Here is a 21,136-nt window from a genome sequence, read left to right on the forward strand (position 1 = left end):
AAACATTCAATGCCTTCAAATTTCTAAATATATGTAAGTTTCTTAGTTTAACTTCTTGCAAGTAAATGTTCTAACAACTTATAAATACTTAATATTATGTTTGCATAAGACTGCTATTCCTACAGGCATAAATTTTGTAAAATAATTAAAGGTGCTGAGGTGTTTAGATGTGAATTGATATTCCTTCATAATTTCTCCAAGAAATGAAAGTCAAATTTAAAATCACTTCTTACATACATTTGCAAAATTTTTCCACTTCAATTTGTGTTTACTGAATTTTAGCACAAGATTCACCCTATTTTTAAGGTGATTATTAATTAATGACTTGTATCTTCTCAGCACTGGTAAAATGTATTGAAATATTAAGCGATTTAGCAACAACAGTGAATAACATTTTTTTTTAATATCCCGCAGTGTTAAATCCCACATACATGAGTATATAACATTTTTTTATGCTTTCACTCACAGTTTTTTAGAATGAGCATCAGGTACCTGATAGTAAAATGATGACTGAATATTAAACGATACTACAACAAAATCATACAAAATTTTCATGAACATTTTAGTAAGAAGTAATTATGCCAAAAAAACAATTTTATAAATTAAAGTTCACTGTAGTTTTTTCCAAAACACATGTTTACAAAGTTCATAACATATTGAAATCCCTTCAATGCTAACAAGTTAAATTTGTGTAAATCATTTTCCTTACAGAAGATATTAGTCTAGCATACCTACAAGAACGAAAAATGTACTTGTCATCACCTTCCTTCTGCAACACAAACTTCAGTTCACAATGCTTAGTGCCATCCTTAACATTCCAAACAAAACCATGGCCATCACGAGATATGCTGACAACCTAAAATAAGCTTAAATGTACACACATGTAACAGAATGTTTGACCATTAAATTTATAATAATTTCATATACATATGCATGTATGTACACCTATTTAATTTTTTGCATCTTCTAAAATACAATTTCCTCAAATAAATCTATTATACAAAAATGCACTATTTTGAAATTGTATGTATTTAACCGTTGGCTTTAGAATGAGCATCAGGTACCTGATAGTAAAATGATGACTGAAATTAAGCGATACACAACAAAATCATACAGTTGTAGTATGGTTTATATCAGTCATCATTACTATCAGCCATTCTAAAAATATCACTGCCAAAATATCCAAAAAAAATCTAAGAACATGTAAGTGTTGTGAGTTATAATTAATCTTAGAGCTTGTGAGTGTTGTATCAGATTTTGTGATAATTTACAAAGTTGCATGTTTTTAAACTTCTGGTGTTGAGGTTATATTGTTGAATTAAAAGTTTAAAATTCAGTTCTGTCACTTAAAAGACTAGCCAAGCATCTTCCAATCATGAATTTATAATTACATTCTGTTCATCTTGTGTAGGTTCTAATAAATACTCTGTTTTTGTTGTTTCTTTATGAAGTATTAGTATTAATTTTTTTGATTATTCTTAGTGTAGAATAAAACATATCTTGCAGCAATTATCCAAAAGTAAAACAAATTACACTGTATATCCAATTAATCAGATATGGATTGCTAGCCTTATCAGTTTCACTTTTAATATTGTAAACTTAATTTTCAAAATATTATAGTATTTGGTTATATATTTATCTTAAGAGCTGTGAAGAAAACCACAAAATATAATGTAATATAACAACTGTGGTTTTTGACACAGTTATTTATAAATCACACAACAAATATTAGCTGACTTAGTTAAGTATTAAACAGAAACTCTGTAATCCTACTAGTTATACACAGCTTACTTTGTTGCCTGAAGGACTGAAATCAATGTTATCCACTTCATCTTCATGAGCCTCAATATCATGCAACAATGTTAACTCAGGATACTGAAAATAAAAAAAATATATATTGATTTTGTTACAAATATTATGGTTTAGGCACATGAGATTTGTAATAAACATATTTTTTTAAAATTATGATTCCAGGAAAATTATTTATGAAACAGATTTTTATGCCTCTTCATAACAATTGAGAAAAAGAGTGAAAAATACAAGAAAAATATACACAGCACAAAACAAAAACTTCACAGAAATAGCATAAGTGTTGAAATGAAATTTGTAGTTTATCCTTTTCAATTTGGATGAACTAAAGTTATAATTTTACTACACTGAAAATATATTTTTGATAGGTACTTGCCTCTACTAACATAAATAGCAATTATTGCTCAGTGCTGCCTGCTACATGCCAAAACATTTTTTATACACACAGGCCTTTTATTTCCCCTTAATTAGAATTGAATGATTCCAATGCATCTTTCATGTAAATCATTGAGCAACAATCCTCTACCAATAAGAGTGTGACATACTCTTGGCATGTGACCCCTCTATTGAATTCTATCATACTATCTTTTGAAATTTTGACAGAAAATGAATGCACTGGTTTACAGAAATACATTTTAAGTATAGGAAAACTATAGTTTCTAAAGCAGTACATTACTTCCATTTGCATAAATAACTACAATCCCAGACTGAATAATGCAGGAGCCAGTGCAAGGGAAAAAAAGAAGCATCCTTTGTAAGCATCCAAAGAACATTTCTTAAGATGAGATAACCAGATTTTGAGATTTAATGTGGGTGATAGAACTATTTCTGAACAAGGTATAATCTAAGCCCACTGTAGAAAGATGTAGCATATATGGGCATAAAAACAAAGTAGCACATTCATGTGGGAGAGAACTATGGATGGATAATGATCTAAACCATGCAATATTTATGAAACTCAATCTCAAAGCAGGTAAAATAAAAATGATGTGCCCTAGCTGTAAAGTAGTTGGGGTGCAATGGATGGTACATGGTAAGTCAACTACATCCAAAACCCATACAGCTGGAAACCAATGTCCATGTGGGGGTAGAATGATGATCATACAGTTGGTAATTCAACCACATTAAATAATCCAGCCACTAGGAATCTAGTATCTCCCACCCATCCAATTCATGAACAGGATACATGTTCATATTATAAATTAATAGTTTAAACCTGGAACTTGGCATCCAGTATGGAAAAGACGTCTGGGTAATGTAAACCATTATCTTCAAAAGTGAAACTGACTGGAACTGCTCCACGTGCAGTAACATCCATTGAATAATAAAAATTGAGGGATGGCAGAAGGGGAAGAACTGTAATAATCTGCAAGTGCCTCCACAACACTGGAAAGAGTAGAAATGATGAAAGAATATAGACACCCGTAATACATGTGCAAGGACGTACATTGTTTGACTCTAAGTTCACGCTCCAGCCACTGGGAGTGAACATCTAGATACACCAGTAAAATGAAAAATAGGTAATCCTAATATAACAAAGGCCATGGTAAGCTAAGCAAATGGTATAGTAGAAAAAAATGCAATTAAGAGTAATGATGAGAAGTATTAACTAGTAATATGAAACCTAAATAATGAGATAAGAATATTGACAATACAATCATACAAAAATCATAACAATCTAATGTTTTATCTTTCAAATATTGGTGGACTGTTTCAAATGTGTGGGCTCCTAAACTGAAGGTTAGACCTGATGAAGGTTATTATATTTTATGATCAAGCTCCTGATAAATTAAAGCTAAAAATTTACCTGCAAAGTACCATTATCCAAGACCTTTGTAAGTGTGTTAATAGAACTCATAACTTACGAAGTGTTAACATAGAAGTCACATTGCAAAACGAATAACCAAACACATCTGTGTTTGCAGAAACATTAAAAACGTTTTGGCAATGAAGTAAAAAGTTCCTGAACTGGAAAGAAATAGAATTCCACTTTGGAATAACTCAAGTTACAAATATCACTATTGTATAATAAAGAGTAAACTTGTTGAGAGAAATTAATACAAAGATATGGAAAAAATATTAAAATAAATCATTTGAAGGGAGCACAAAACAAATGTTAGAAGATGAGTACTGCCCAATGAGAAGTGATAGTTCAACAGAAATGCATCAAGAATGTATATCACACTCTTATTGGTGGAAAGTTGTCTCACGATGATTCTCACAAAAGATGCATTGGAATTGTTCAATTCCAACTAAGGGATAAAAAGCTTGTGGATTGCATGGAACTTTTTTTCACATATAAAGGGCAGTATTAAATGAGAATTATTACTCATGTGACAGGAATGTGGGATCAAATTGTTAGTTTTATAAGTTTACTTTCAAGTTGCAAATCTGAACCAAACATAAATAACACCAGCTCACATTTGATGGATCAATATTCAAAGTTTGCGAAAACAGTTAGACAAAGCCTTTGAGATATCACAGAAAAAGTCAATAAAGCAAAAATGATAGTTACATGAGTTTCAAATAATAGAAAAATCACACACACACACACACAATAATTCCTTTTGAATATTTTCTAGCTTTAAACTTTAGATTAAAAACATTTCTAAACTTGATTTAAATAAGAAATTATGTAACATATTCACTACAGTACAAAAAAATATATGATATTTCATTTCAAACTATTTCCAATTACAAAAACCTGCAACAGTTTTACTGTCTTGAAATTTTACAATTGAAGTATTTCTTAGATGCTGAATCAAAAAATATCCACTTTTTTCCACCACATTCAGATTTTTCAAAAAACATGATAACACAATACATAAAAGAAAAACGAAAATACATAATTCTGAGACTAAAAGACAGAGTTCAAAAACAAAATCAAGATAAATGAGAATGCATATTTGTTTGACATCAATGGTCTTCCAATTTCTTCCGTTTATTTGTATTTTTTTAACAAATATAGTAAAAACATGTTTTTTGTGGTGAGAAAAATAATAACTTGATCGAAGTTCCAGTTATTTCTTCCTGATTAGTAAAAATTCTTTAAGGGATAGAAAAAAACTGATGTTATTTTTGAAATCTACATAGCTATATTATGGAAAATCTGTTTCTCCAACCAAAACTTTTATGAAGTTTAAATATGCAGAATTGTGTAACCTTAGCACTTACTCTACATTTTGTGGCTACTTTCTCTCCAGTAAGGAGAGCAAACATAAAATGAGTAAAAATGAATTATAATATCCAACTTGTAAGTTGTAGCACACTACTTTATTACATCAGTTCTGCCACTCATCCAAAAACATGTAATGTTTAAAAGGTGAACAAGATGGACAATTTGAAGGATCTTATTCCAAATGCACTTTCATTTGTGCATCACCGAAGTAACACGAGTTTTAAAGCTTAACATATAAAATAGCATAATATAAGGAAGGCTTAACCTTTAAAGAGCAGGAATGTTGTAGGTAGCAACATCAATTGATGATGACTGTTGTTTAATGGTTAAAAAACTTATTTTGTACGCATAAACAGAGACTGTGGCTTTAACAAAATAAAATATTTTCAAAAAACAACAAAGAATTATTCTAAACCTACCTTCCATAACCTAACATGACCATCTGCTCCAGCAGTAGCCAAAATTTTAGAAACAGAAGAAAATCGTACAACCTTCTGAAATGGTTCTTCCTTTTTGTTAAAGTCAGTTTGAAAGCTCTGAATAGGTTTTATATCAAATCCAACTTGAGTTATGACAGAGTTAGAGTTAGCATCAGATTTTTTTCTTTTTTTCTCTAAAATGGGAACACCCTTTTTTGAGGTACTCTCTTGTATTTTGGGTTTGTTTTCTTCTTCTTTTGTATCTTTTTCATTTTCTGAACTAAAGGAATTAGTCCGTCGTCGACGACGTACTGACTTGTTGGGTGTTAGAGTCTTATCTAAAAAAATAAATTTTGTAACCAATCGTTTTTTTCAAGAAACCAATTCACCAGAAAGTAATGGTACATTATTTTCATTTTGAAAATAAATATCTTCTTTATGCAAATTCATACATAGCAGTATGAAATTGTAAATAACTTCATTTTAAAAAAATTGTAATATTGTGAGTGTAGTAAATAATGCTTATGATCATAGATTATTTTAATTACAGTAAAGAAATAATGTGTGCCTAAGGTCTAATTATTCAAAGTTATTAAAATTAAAATACAGGGTGAGATTGAAGAGGGAGGATGTTGAAAAGTTAAACTCTTATACTGATATAGATTTCTGAAAGTTATTTAATATTATAATTGGTAGTAATTCAGGTTAAACAACACAGTAATAACTAGATACAGTAATTTTGGTAAATAAAAGTAAGATAGTCAAAGTTTTAATTTGAAGTTACTGCTGTAAATTTTACTACATTAAAATAGGCTTAGTACATGTGACAGTACTTTAGGATTAGGTATATTTCAACTCACTGGTAAATCATAAAACAGGATAAATACATTATTTTATTGAACAAGTACAATCTAAAAACTAGTTTGTCTTTTAGTATTTTAAGAATAACTTAAGTTCTTTTTCTAAGTTCTGTATAATTAAAAATAAACTTTATTACTTTAGCATAAAGACAAAGAAGTGATAAAAAATTATATAATTGGTTCTTAAACGTTAGGCTTAATAGTATAATACCAAATACCAGCAGCCACTGGTATCTGGTATTTATTTTCAGGCTATAACTACAACAGCAAAGATAAGTGAAGAAGTTAAGCATTCACAGTTTGTTGGGTGTAATGAGTGGGTTTTTAATTGAAAACTTGAGGCTGACAAGTACTTCTAATGAAGCTAGTAATGAAGATGTACAATTTTTATCTACAGTTTGTAGGTTAGAAACTAACCTAATTAAGGTAGAGCCAACAGATAAAGAGAAGGACAGACTGTGGGAAATGGCAGCAAGATTTTAGGAAGAGCTTAAACTTTTACATGCAAGGGATACATCAACTAACAATGACTCTGATGAAGTTACAAAGAATAATACTGTTAAAGTAAAAAGTAGTGAATTTAGTTATAATTCTGTTGAGCAACAAATTTCAGCTCTTGGCTTCAATATATAAGAAACTACTGAAGAGAAGGAAAACAAAAGGGTCAGAAAATGATATGGGTTGTTGCTATAGGTGATTTCTTGACAAGGTATGTGGATAAAATAGTTTGTGTGGCAAAATGGGAGAAAAGATTATGCTCTCCAACAGCACCAGTGGAGGATACAACTGACAGATGATACAATAAAGCAAGCTGGCAGAGATGTAGTTTTTGTGGTGCATGTAGGAGGCTAAAGATTTGGGGAAAGGAAGGTCTGAGAAGCTAATTAATAAGTACAAGAGGTTGATAAAAGCATTTAAAGTAAAAGGCCTTAAATTTGTCAGGGATACTGTCCAGAATTAACTCTAAATATGAAGTTACAAGTAGGTTACCAGGGCTAAATGCTTGGCTTAGGTTACTGTGTAAGGATGAACAGATTGGCTAATTGGATTTGTAGGATCAGTTCAGTGGAAGAAGTTTTTGGAATTTATGATTTTCATTTAAATAGGGTAGGGGCTAGCTTGTTTACTAAGGGTATTAACTCAGCTGTAAAGGAAGTTTTAAACTAGGACTAGACAGTGGTGAGGGCCAGGAAACCTAGATGGAAAAAGAATAAGAAGCAGAGAAAAGTTAACCATAGAAGTATTAATAGGGATAGGCTTAAATGTTACTACTGTAATGCTAAAAGTATAAGAAATAAAATGACAGGAATAACTGAAACATTGTTAAACATACATAATTTTGATGACAGTTGTTTAAAATACAGGGTTATAGGCTATTTAATTGGGATAGAGTATTAAAGCAGAGGAAAAGAGAGGCTTTATGTGTAAAATGCAAGTTAAATTCTATTGAAATTGAGGATGTCAAAGATAACAGTAAGGAAATTGAATCCATTTGGATTTTTATTAGTGGATATAAAGGGAAAGGGCTTTTAGTGGGAAATTATTACAGACCAACAAATGACGTTGAGGATACTAGTGAAAAACTTTATAACTAGCTTAATATTTGAGATGTTAATGAAGTCATAATTATGGGTGAGTTTAATTTCAGGCATATAGATTGGAATATGCTAGACGTAAACCATAAAGAAGAAATGCTTTTGGAAGTTGTTCAGAATAGCTGTTTTTTTTTCATCAATTAATTAAGAAACCTATTAGAAACAACTTCAAATATAGAAATGATTGAGAGGATGGAAACTAAATAACATCTGGGTGCAAGTAACCTTTGCTCTATTAGGTTTGATGTTTTACTGTGTATGGAGATAAGGTATGATGATATTTTTGTAACAAATTTCAAAAACATAAATTTTGAAAGGATGAAATAAGAATAATCTGTTGTAAATTGGAAAGCTGCATTATTTGGAGACATTGATCAGATGTGGAAAACTTTTAAAGATAAATTTTTAAATATTCAGGGTAAATATATTCCTCATCCAAAGAGGAGGATAGCTGTGAGTAAAAAAATACCACCTTGGCTTGCAAACAGTCCAAGAAATAAAATTAATGGAAAGCATAAGAAATTTAAATTGACAGGTATGACAGGAGACTTAGAAGATTATAGAATATCAAGGAAGTTGGTGAAACAGGAGATTAGGACATGAAAAAAGATATACAAGAAGAGAAGGATTTGTTTTAATACTTAAGGGTAAATAAAATGTCAAAATGGGTGTAGGACCTTTGAGAGATGATTATGAGATGGCTGGGTTATTAAATCTTGTTTCATCTTTGGTTTTTACTATCAAAGATTTAAGCAGTATTCCACATCTTGAAGAGTTTATAAATGAAAACAAAATCAAACAAGATGAATGCATTAATTCTCAGCTGGTTAAGAAAAAATTGGGAAGTTTGGAAAACTAAGTTTTCTGGGCAAGATAATATTTCTCCAAGGGTTTTGAAGGAAAAGGAAATTATAAATTGGATATGTGAGCCATTTACTACTATTTTTTGGTAGTCCTTGAATAGTGGTTGGTTGGTTGGTTGGTTGGTTAATTTAGTGTTTTATGGCACAAAGCAGCTAGGCTATCTGCACCAAACACATTTAGTAAAATGTTAAAAGTAAGTTTAGTAAAATTCATAAAAGGAGATTAGGGTACAACAAAACAAAGTTTAAAAAAAACACAAAAATAGCATAAAATCAATGTGCACATCTAGTCTACAACATCAAGAGAAAAATTACAGTAATTCAAGTTGTAAAGGACTTTCTGTATCATAACTGTAATAATTATAACTTGCTTGGAAGACTCACAGGTAAGTACAAAAACCACCATCAGCCACCTGAAGTTGGCCTTTCCAGTTCCGGTTCTGAGTTATTTGACGTTATGGCCATTTTCAAAAAGTTTTTAAAAGACGTGTGGCAAAATAATAATAATAACTCGCCAGGATGACTAACGTGTAGTCATCACAGCAGCGTTATTACCTGAAGTTGGCCTTTCCAGTTCTGGTTCTGAGTTATTTAATTTTACAGCCAGTTTCTAATTGCAAATCAAACTAGATTAACTGTGATTTTTAAAAGGGAGCCACATTAAAAAGGTGTAATGTATAAATTAAAAAACTTAAATTACATTGAAAAGATTAATGACCTTTAAAAAACTAAAAACATTACCAAGGTTGACAGTGTCACCATCACCAATGACATTGTTTTATGTTATGAACAAACCTTGGGACAGAACATGTTTAAAATGGTGCCGTAATTGAGAATCATAACGATGACAAAAAAGTAAAATGTGGCTTATTGTGATCTGAGTGTTACACAAACTACACACTAATGCATCAGTTCAAGATAAAAGAAAATGATGAGTTAAAAAACTGTGACCAATGTATAGTCTAGTTAGAACAACTTCCTCTTTCTGATCCTTACAGAAGCAAGATGGCCAAAGTCCAATATAGGGTTTTATTTGGAAAAGCTTGTTTTCTCATTGCTCACTCAAAGTCGACTTCCAGCTGGCATGGAGCCAAACCTTGAATACAGGACCATAGTTCATGTATGGGACAGGCACAATGGTGATAGTGCCAGAGCAGATAGACTTAGCTGCAGTGTCGGCAAGCTTCTTCCCATGAATACCAATGTGGCCCAATATCCAGAAAAACTGGATAGAAGTAAATGTTAAAGAGAAATGGGCCAGTCAGTTTTGAATATTGGTGAGAACATGGTGTGAACCAACGTAAAGCGTTTCCAGGGCCAGTAGAGAACCAAACAAGTCAGTATAAATAATGCAGTTTGAGTACTGCTTAGCTTCTATGTGATCCAGGGCAAGAGAATTGTCATACAGTTCAGCAGTGAACACAGAAGCTGTAGAGGAGATTCTGCACACAACCACCGAACCACAACAAACCATGGCAGAGCCCACACAGTCACCTGGTTTTGAACCATCTGTATAAATAGGAATGGAAGGATGGTTCAAAAGATGTTCAACAAAGAGCAGACAGTATTTCCAATCAGGAGTGTTTACTTTTTTCAGATGACTTAAAGATAGGTCTCAATTGGGGACTGTAAAAAGCTATCGTGGGATGGGCTGACCAGTGGATACAGCAATGTTATCCAAGGACAGACCCAATACATCCAACTGTGCCTGGATACGAAGGCCAAAAAGAGCAATAACAGACCATCTGTTCTGAAAAAGTATGGCCCACCAAGAAAGGAAAACACAATTCCAGGTGGGATGCTTTGGTAAGGAACAAAGTTTCGAAGTATATAGTAGAGACAGTTGCAAATGGCAGAGGTGTAAAGAAGGTTCATGAGACTATATTTAAGCTCTGAACTGGGGAAGTACTAAAAGACCCAGTGCAAAGCTGAAGTCGTTGATGATGAATGAGGTATAGCATCTTTAAGGTCGAGGTTCTGGCAGAGCCAGGGACTAGTGATCCATAGTCAAGTTTCAATTGAATAAGAGTACGATATATCTTTAGCATAGAATGTTGATTAGCTCCCCAAGTGGTGGAAGAGAGAACACAGAAGATGTTTAGTGCTCTTGTACATATAACCTGTATCTGCTTGATGTGTGGTATAAAGGTCAGTTTACAGTCAAAAATAAGCCCCAAAAACTTTGTCTCAGGGATCACAAGCAGCACAACTTCACCAATACAGAGTTCAGGATAAGAGTGAAACCCCATTGGCGACAAAAGTGCAAGCAAATGGGTTTAAAAAAAGAGAAGATAAAGCCGTTTGCTGTGGTCCACTTCTGTAAGCAATTAAGGGTAGTCTGTAGCTGCTGCTCAACGAACCTCATGTTCGATGACTGACATGAGATGTGAAAGTCGTCAACATAGAGCCCATTTGCAATAGTGAGAGGAGTTGTTTATTGATGGCATTAGTTTTTACACTGAAAAGTGTGACACTCAAAACATAGCCCTGAAGGACTTCAAGTTCTTGTAGAAAAGAACAGAAAAGTGTTGAATCCACACAAACTCGAAATCTCCTGTCCATTAAAACACTTTTAATAAAATTGGGCAAATGGCCACGTAACCCATATATATGGAGGTCTCACAAAATGCCATACTTCCATGTTGTATCATTAGCCTTCTCAATGACAAAGAATATTGATTCAAGATGTTGTCATTTAAGGAAGGCATCTCTGATTGATGTTTTAAGTCAAATCAGGTGGTCCATGGTGGAGAGCTGTCGTCGGAACCTACACTGGGTGGGCGAGAGGAGGTTGTTTGATTTGAGAAACCAAACAAGACAAGCATTATCCATCCTCTCTGAGTTCTTACAGAGACAGCTCATCAAAGCAATTGGACAGTAATTTGAAGGAATCTTGGGATCCTTCTCAGGCTTAGAAAAAGGTAGAGCAATAGCCTGGTGCAAGGCATCAGGAAAAACATTCTCCTGCCAGATCTGGTTAAAAACAATCAGAAGAAAAGCAGGAGATAGATGGAGCAGCATGTCATAGTGTATATCATCAGGTCCAACAGATGTACTGCCAGACCAAAGAAGGGCCAGTTTAAGTTCCACCAGTGTAAAGGGACAATTATAGTCATAGAGACAATCAGCTCGAAAGGAAAGAGGTGATTGCTCTGCCCGAATCTTGATGGTTAAGAAGGTGGAAAAAGAAGCAGAAGTGCTAGATACCCAGTAAAAGCTTTAACCTAGAGTATTGGCGATGCTCTGGGTATCAGCTAGTTCCTGGCCATCAGAGAGCAAGATCGAGAGGAGAACATCATTATATTGCCCAATGATCTTTCAAATTTTGTCCCATATGACTTTGGAATTGGTGGTAAAAAATATGCCACCTGTGAACTTAATCCAAGATTCCTTCTGGCTTTGAAATCTTACCCACTGAGCAGGTGCACGAGCCTGCTGGAAAGCAATGGGGATGCGAGAGTGTGGGATACCCACGAACACTATTCCAGGCCTGTTTTTGAGCCTTCTGTGCCATGTGGCAGACAGGACTCCACCACAGAACGAGGATATAGTGGAAAACATGTCAAGGTTTTAGGAATACACTGAGCAGCTGCTTGTATAGTACAGTCAGTTACTGCTGCCACACAGTCATCTATTGATGGCTTACAGATGATGGCAGGATCAAGTTCTGCAAGAGCAGTGAAAGAGGACCAGTTTACCTGATCCAGCTTCCACTGGGACATGTGGGTCAGGTGGCATCAACTATGGCCAGTCTCTCTCAAAATTATAAGAAAATGATCACTGCCTTGTGGATTGCTTTAAACCCTCCATGTAAAATGGGAGAATAATGAAAGGGAGCAAATTGAGAGATCAATAGCAGCAAAGGACAGACTAGGTGCATGAAAATAAGTAGAATAACCAGTATTGAAAAGAGAAAGGTTGTGATCAGAAAGCATATGCTCTACAAAGTGAACCCTCCTATCAATATCAGCACTTATCCAGAGGGGATGATGTCCATTAAAGTCCTCAGGATGAAAAAGGAGATGGCAACTGTTCAATGAGAGCATCAAGGTCTGATTGATCATATGTTTCTCCAGGGGACAGGTAGAGAGAACAAACAGTGATGATATGACCCAAGGAAACACGGATGGCTACAGCCTTCAAGGGTGTGTCGAGTGGCAAAGACAGGGTGGGCACATGCTGATCAACCAACAGTGCCACCCCTCCATGCACTCATCCATCACATAGCCTGTAATTTCTGTATAAAGAAAATTGCCGAAAGGTGACTGTATCAGCAGGTTTCAAGAAATGTTTCCTGTAAAAAAAATTACATCCAGATTAGGATGTAAACCTCGACAGTTCCATTGTATCAGGATGGCCATTTTTATTTACATGTAGGTGAACTGGGTGGAGAACCCTTCTGTTTATGACCACATCATTTTTCCTTACTGTCTTTATTCAAGGGAGGTGTATCAATCTCCATGGATCCTGCCCTGGGTCGATTGGGCAGGTCGTTGCTGTTGGAAGGGGATTCCAGAGATTGAGGATGTGAACAAATGATTGTTTTGAAACTTGGGGTGGGAGAAGAAGATGTATCCTAGGAAATGCCTGTACCTGGAACCAAAGGATGTGGATCTTGGGGTTTGGTGGAATGTATGTAAGGAACAGAGATAAGTGTTGAAGTTGATTCATCAACTTTTTTAACCATGGTGGTCAAAAGACTTTTCAATTGTTTGTAGAAAGATTCTTTTGGAAGCACAGAGAGATCTGTCTGCACTTCCCCTGTAGTTGTGGAATAAAGTGCAGCAGCATACATCTGAGATGAGGTGGTGGACAGCAATTTTTGATCCTCAGGATAAGAAACATTAAGAATCGTTTTCAAATGCTGCACCTCTTTTTCTTCAAACCGTTTAGGGCAAGAACAAAAGTAGGATGGGTGAGAGCCATTGCAATTGATGCAATGAGGGTCCGATTCACACTCGTAGGCATCATGGTCCTTGCCACTGCAGCAAGCACTTGTCAAGGAACCACAACATGACATCTTTGAGTGACCGAACCATTGACACTGGAAACATTGGAGAAAGTTTGGAATGAATGGGTGTACTCTGCAATTAAGATAACCTGCACTGATGGTGGCAGGTGGACATGGCGACATAAATGTGAGAATGAGGACATTGGTCAGCACCATAATTCCATCTTTGCAAGTGGATATGCGTCTCACTGCAGAAACTCCTTGGGTGGAAAAACCAGAGAATCTCCAACTCTGGAATGTTCTTCAAATCTCTCTCAACAATAATTCCTTGTGATGAATTCAAAGTAGCATGAGGTGTAACCTCAATAGGTATATCCCAAATTGCCTATGAATGCAACAGGAGTTCACTGTGTTGAGATGTGGATGTTTCCAGCAATATGTCACCAGATTGAAGCTTCTTTACTGATTTTGGAGAGCCAGCAAATCCCTCTAGTCCCTTCTGAATGAAAAAGGGAGATATTTGCCCTAAAGCTTTATCTGAAAGTGAATGCAATATAAAAAAATGAGGTACAACAGGTGGTACAGATGGTGATGATTGCTGCTTAGAATCTTCAAGATGTGGTCATTTACCTGTAGACTGTTTTTTGGCATTTTAAGATTTTTAATTGGAGTATCCATAATAAAGAGAGGAAAATTTCTGTGCCCACTGACCCCACCCACCATGGAGCCCTATGAGGGGACACACTACAATGTCAAACAAGGACATTGAAGCAACACCAGGGTTTTGTGAGTACTATACCCAAACACCAGCATCAGATATAATATCCACAACACCTGCTGAGAACATCCAAACTGGTACTTGGTTGACCAGCCGACTGACCCAGGGGGCCACCCCAAGGCTGCCCGTTTACAGGAATTCAAGGCCAAAGTGGTGTGTTTGGGTTGGACCCCTCAACCACCAGGGTCCTCTCCTCCCCTTCACAGGTTGCCATGCATGGCAAACACATGGATGGATGTTTAGATCCCAGAGGAGGTAAATTGAAAGAACAGAACCTACCCTGGGAGGTCTCCTCACAATGTACAGGAATCCACACCGAGGGGCCTCGAATAGTGAGTATGTAACAAAGGAATTGGAAGTCAGCTAATGTAACTCCTCTTTACAAGAGAGGCAATAGAATTTATCCCAGCAATTAAGGACCCTTTAGTGTTACATCAGTTGTAGAAATGTTTTGGAATGTCTGTTAAAAGATGTTTTTAAAAGTTATTTCACAAAGTTTAGAATTTTATTAGATAGTCAACATGGTTTCACTATAAGAAATCTTCCTTTCTGATTCTTTTTAAGATTCTTTGAAAAAAATTACTGTTTATGTAAGTGAGGATAAGGGTGTAGATTTGGTAAATCTGGATTTCCAGAAATCATTTGACAAGATGTCAATAAAAATCGTGTAATGTAAATTCTGTCTATAGGTGTGGGAAATAAGTTAACTAAATGGATATAATAGTGGCAAGATAGAAGAAAGCAGTGGGTTGTTACAAATGGTATCGGTCAAACTAGATTAATGTCGCAAGTGAAGTACCTTAGGTTTCAGTCTTAGGAGTTTTGCTGCTTTTGATTTACATCAATGACACAGATGAAGGAATATTCAATAAATTTGCTGATGATATTAAGGTCTTAGGTGTTGTTAACTATGAGGAGGAGGATGCTGATTTACAAAAAGATTTAGATAATTCATTGAGTTGGGCAAATAAATGGCAGATGGATTTTAATTATAATGCAAAAAATGAATGCAAAATAATGCACTTTATAATAATTTAGATTTAGACAGGAATAACCTAAACAGAGTAATGAAGGAAAAGGATATTTATGTAATAGTCAATGAGTCTCTAAAGCCATCCAAGCAATGTGCTGTCACTAGTGGTACAGCAAATAGTATTTTAGGTTGTATATACAGAAATATTGAATACAAGTCTAAAGTGGTTATAATTTCATTGTACAGGTCATTTTTAGGCCACATTTGGAATACTGTGTTCAGTCCTGGAATTTTTACCTTAGGAAAGACATTGAATTGTTGGAGAGAGTTCAGCAAAGGATTACAAAAATGATACATGGGACAGAGAGGTAGTCATACGTAGAAAGGCTCAAATATATCAGTGTTTTTTCTTGAAAAGCAAAGAGTTAAGGGAGCTCTGAATGGGATGTTTAAGACTGTAAAGGGAATTGATACTGTTGATGCATCATCTTGTTTCATATTTAATAGTAGGACTAGGGAACACAAATATAAATTTTGGTAGGGCAAAAATCATAGTCAGCTAAGACAGTTTCATTTTTTTAACAGGGCAGTTGGCCTTTGGAATGGATTGGTTTGAATGATGTAGAGGCAGCAAGTTTAAGAGAATTTATGAAAAAAAATTGATAAGTATATGAATTAGATGGGCTGGCTTTAAGATTTTTAAAAATTATTTCAATTTAATTTAGAGGACAGAACAGTCAAGATATTGTTCCAATATGTTATATATTACAGTATTGACTTATGTTATTCCTTGTACATTTATCATCATACATATTATGAACAGCAAACTAAATTAGATTAACACAAATAACATCCCTATACTTTTGATGGATTAACATTTAAAGATCCCAAAACAAAACAATGAGTTAGTGATATTGGAAATCTATAACTGTTGAACAAAACATATAAATAAAGTTGAAGTTGTCTCTTATTTATTGCTTCTAAAATAAAAAACATAGTATTCAGTACAAGTTGGATGAAAAACTTCATTTTAAGTGTAAGCTCAAAATCAGAGAAAAACAGATGTGTTACATCATAACAAATAAAACGTATTTCATTATTTGTTCAGCCCAAGTTCTATCACAGTTCCTAGTACTATTAGTAAAGCATGCATGCTTATCAGGGCCTCCCATCCTTTGTACTCAAAGGAACACTGAAACAGAATCGCTGCTTGTACACAAAACTTAATTTAAGTGATTCATCAAAGTTCCTATGGTTCTATAGCAAATAAACTCTGTTGTACATGATGTGAATTACATTTATCAATCTCCATTTTCATTGAAATGGGTCCAAACATAACTTCTCTTACTTCAACCTCATAGAAAAAATATTGTAATTTTGAGCTAAGGCATCATGGGAGCTGGGAAATGAATTTCACTACCAGAAAGTCAAGCCACATGTTGAATGAAGGAAGTTACCAATGGAAAAATAACTTGTAATTTGATATTGATATTTTTATAATGATTAAACAGTAAAGCAAAATTTAAAATGTCTTATGTTTGTTTAATATTTAAACAGTAAATAATTCACACCCCTAATAAATATACTAATTACATACTTCAAAAGATGTTTGTGACTACAAAAGACAAAAGGTATGAAAAACAAAGTGCTTCAATGAATTAGATGCTACTGTTTTTAAATTCTTGAGTTCAATAAAATATACAAATATAAAATAAAAGCAATAAAATATAAGGATAAAGTATGTTAAAAAAACAACTTAAGAACTGAGTATAATATATCTACTGCCCTAAAAATGTTCTGATTTATAAACTGATCAAAACATCAAACAACATGGAATATTTTCTAAGAACAAAATAGCTAAATGTGTCATAAATATCATAATTTTCTAGGCTGGGAAAGGCCCTTTTGAATTATATGGAAAATACTCTTAAGAAATATAAAAAATAAATTGGAACATTTGACCAAATAAATAATGACATACAGACTAAATAGATTTTACTTTATATCAAATATATTAATTTAATATTAATCTTAAATATTCTATCACCCCAATACCTCTCTTGAACACAATGTGCATCATTAACAACAAATTTAGTCATTAAACATATTCAAAGAAATTAACCTTTAACTCCAACTTTTACCCCTGAACCATCTTTCTCTTCACCTAATATTTTGTATGTCAACTGATACATCTGACACATCTCTTCCATTCCTGCAGCTAAGACATGATGTTTACCATTGTGAAATACTGTACAATTCATAATAGCATGAGAGCCTGTGTCATAATGTGTCACAGGTTCTGCTCGACATGTGAAACCATTGTTGATCAACTCGTATATCTCCTGTAAATAGAGATAAATTTTACAGGATGACAATATACTGTTGAAAATCAAAAGAAAGTAGTCATACAATAATTATAATATTTTGTACCTTTTTCACTACTTTAAATATTATTATAAAATAATAGTTCTTTTATTTAAATTCAAAAATCATTTTTCCTCAAAGTGAAAGATGGGCATAACATCCAATTAAAAATGTGGTACATTAACTCTCTAATGTATTATTTCTTCATAAGTTTCTGTATATTGCTAATTCTGTAAATTACATATGTGTATTTATGTTCACTTGCAATACCAGTTAAATTTTATGATTAGAATGCTCTACTGAATTTACTAATGAAACAACTATTATTGTAATGCAAAAGTTTCTGTTCAGGTCTCATATTTTCACAATTTATGTAGTTTTGTTCCCCTTCATTACAGAAAGGATAGCGACACATTGGTAAACATTGCATGCAAGTTACTACAATGATTTCTGATGTAAGTCATTTAACTACACAGTAAAGGTCTTTTTTTCTGATTTCTATGCAAGTGCAAAAGAATTATGAAATTTGAATCAAATTTGCAAAATAGTTTGAAGACAAGCTTTTCTTTTTCATGTTTATTTGAATAATGAATTAAAAGTTGAAAATACAAACTGAAACATTTTTTTGATCCAGACATGGTCTTTGACAGAAAAAATTTTAGTTCTCACAATAATTTTGTTAAACAGACAATTAATGCTAGCTTCTACGCACTTATTAAAAGAACTGCTGGGCTGTATAGTAAACTTCAAATGTTTACTTGGGCGACTTCCATAGGATGAAAGACCCATATGTATCTTGCCTTACTTCTGTTTCCTATATACAACATAACTTCAACGCTGGCATGAAAGGTGATAACTGAAGCGCCCCCTTACAATTTGCACCTGATTTAATCACGATACACGTAAGCATTAGAGGAAAGAAGATTTGCTCCTAAGATATTATAACAATAATAATTCAATTAATTATTAAATACTTACTACAATATTTGGAATACCACATTTCGCAACACCTCCGCCTCCAGCGACAAGAATATGTCGTTCAGTCAGATTATGTATAGTATAAGGGGGGAAATTTACACGGGCAAGTAATTGTCCTTTACTCAGTGGAACCATCTTTATAAAAGTGACACCTAGTGTAAATTTAAAGTATCAATGTTAATTTCTGTGAAAAATAAAAAAATGATAAACATGTGATTATATTAATATAAGTTATATTTAAAATGTTTTATTTTAGTTTATATTAGTGGGAAATGCTAACACGATTATGACTCTAAATAGCAAAGTTTATAAATCTTGTCTTAGAATATCTAGAATGCTCACGAAAGTTGAAAATTGGGAGCGTTTTCGAAATAAAAACGAGTAAGAGTGCAAGTTAATCAGTATGAAAAGCCAAATAAGTTCATTTTTTTCAAGTATTGAGAAGTTAGTGAAGTATTCAGATCAGGATTAGTTATTGCGTTTACTCAGTTATTTGGTCAGTTACCCATAAAATTATAAAATAAATTTATTTACATATTAGTTGTAATGTAAGTGAAAATATTATTTGCGAACTTAGGCCTATAAGTGTGTGCAAGTGAGAATAACATGCAGCAAACGTTAAGAAAAATAAACTACTGTGTTATTCTCACGTGAATTTAATTTTACCATATTTTCGTTAATATTTTAAAATAACTCACTTAAAAATACGTTAAATGAGATTATTTTGTTTAAAATAAAATATACCATTGATTAAACTACAAATTTCAAGATGTCCCAACAATTCAACATCAGAGATTTATCAAAGTGAATTAATAGTCAAAAAAAAGAGAGATGCAAAAAATAAGACCAAACAAAGAGGAAATAATTAAGAATATGAGAAGAACTAGAACCAAAAATAAATCTGATTGAAGACAACGTGGATGAGATTATTAAGGATTACAGAGAGATTATAACAAATAATATTGATGAAATACAGAAAGGCCTATAATGACAAGATTAAAAAAAGTACAAAAACGACATCAATGAAGTAGCAAAAGATATCAGAGGGACAAAGAAAATAAAACATTTGAAAATGTATTACTGAATTCAACTATTCAACTAGCCACACATTTATTAGCATCTTATTAAGAGATCCAACATAAAGTATTATATACCACAAAACATGGAATAGGATAACTTATTTGATCTATCTCATTGCCACTATTGCTGCGTCATCTGTTATTACAGGACTTTCCTCTACTAATCCAGCTGTGACACTACTACATTTAACTTCAGAATTTAATTTGCTAATTCATTATCAACGGATTGAGAAACTAAATGACTATGATGTAAACTGAAAGCATAGTAAGCTCAATTCGAAATAATTCTCAGGGTGAACAGTTGGAATACTAAACAACTTACTTTCTGGCTCATTTAAACTGACAATCTTTAACAACATTACCGTTTTGGTTGAAAAAGTCATAACAATTATCGAGCATTGGTAGCTGCCTAATCCAATAAGTTCAGGATTACACATCAGAAGGAACAGTCCAAGACAAAATTTCTGAATGGGACATATCATACAGATAAAATAAGACATTAGCCCAGCTTGTAGAAGACAGAATAAATTTGCCCTGTTATCTCACATGTATGTTCAGCGTAAACTGATTCATTTTTTGGCGCATAGACAGATTATAAATGTTATAACATATGATAATTAGGCAGAAAATATTAATGTTGTAGGAAAGCAACTAAAGACATCTTCTTATAGTTACGAAATTGTCAGACTGAGTAATAATAAAAACATAAACTTTTTCTGGTGATATTCCAGAAGAAATTAAACGATTAGTTAGACGACTAGTCACACAGAAAAGAACAAAATATACCACAAGACAAAACTATTCCACCTGTAACTTGAAAAGAGATAACAGCTTGCTTATATTTTGTTCCCAGAGTTCAATGTAAAAATGACAGTTATTTACAAATTACAACAATTCAGTATTTGGTAATACTAGATGTCATATTCAAATTCAAACTACAACTATAATATGAAGAGTGGGTTTTTAATGTCAACAATTCTTTTTCAAAGTGAGGTTGGTTTGGTATGATTACCTCACATGAACTAAAAACTTATTAACAAACTACAGGTTCACACTAATCTTTACTAGAGAATTTACAGAACCGAACACATCAAATGAAATTCCAGCCCAATGTTTAAAGTTAAGGTAATCAACTGCACAGGATGGACTAATTAACAATATACATATTCATCACCATTTATTTATGCAGAGTTAATGTTAACCTTACAGAATATGGATATTTTCATGTGTAACAAAAATAATTTTAATAAAAAAATTATGAAAAGTGAACTAATGCTACATCTTGGTTC

At 33.2% G+C, this 21,136-nt stretch overlaps 1 protein-coding gene across 4 annotated transcripts in view; it reads right to left on the reverse strand.

Annotated features, from left to right (window-relative positions):
• The window catches only part of LOC143229342 (guanine nucleotide-exchange factor SEC12), a 32,056-nt gene extending 13,141 nt beyond the window's left edge, over window positions 1–18,915 (reverse strand). For 2 of the 4 annotated variants that reach the window (XM_076461545.1, XM_076461543.1), the window contains exons 1-5: window positions 18,769–18,909; window positions 17,591–17,768; window positions 5,407–5,744; window positions 1,792–1,875; window positions 732–856 (exon numbers count right to left, since the gene is read on the reverse strand). In XM_076461545.1, the coding sequence (XP_076317660.1) occupies window positions 732–856; window positions 1,792–1,875; window positions 5,407–5,744; window positions 17,591–17,768; window positions 18,769–18,903 (860 nt within the window). In that variant the 5' untranslated portion in view covers window positions 18,904–18,909. Of the gene's footprint in view, window positions 1–731; window positions 857–1,791; window positions 1,876–5,406; window positions 5,745–17,548; window positions 17,769–18,768 lie in introns of all 4 variants that reach the window. The other 2 variants (XM_076461544.1, XM_076461542.1) reach the window with 2 other exon arrangements.
• Window positions 18,916–21,136: the final 2,221 nt, after the last annotated feature.

Source organism: Tachypleus tridentatus, chromosome 10 (genome assembly GCF_004210375.1).
Source record: "Tachypleus tridentatus isolate NWPU-2018 chromosome 10, ASM421037v1, whole genome shotgun sequence".
Lineage (NCBI taxonomy): Eukaryota > Metazoa > Arthropoda > Merostomata > Xiphosura > Limulidae > Tachypleus > Tachypleus tridentatus.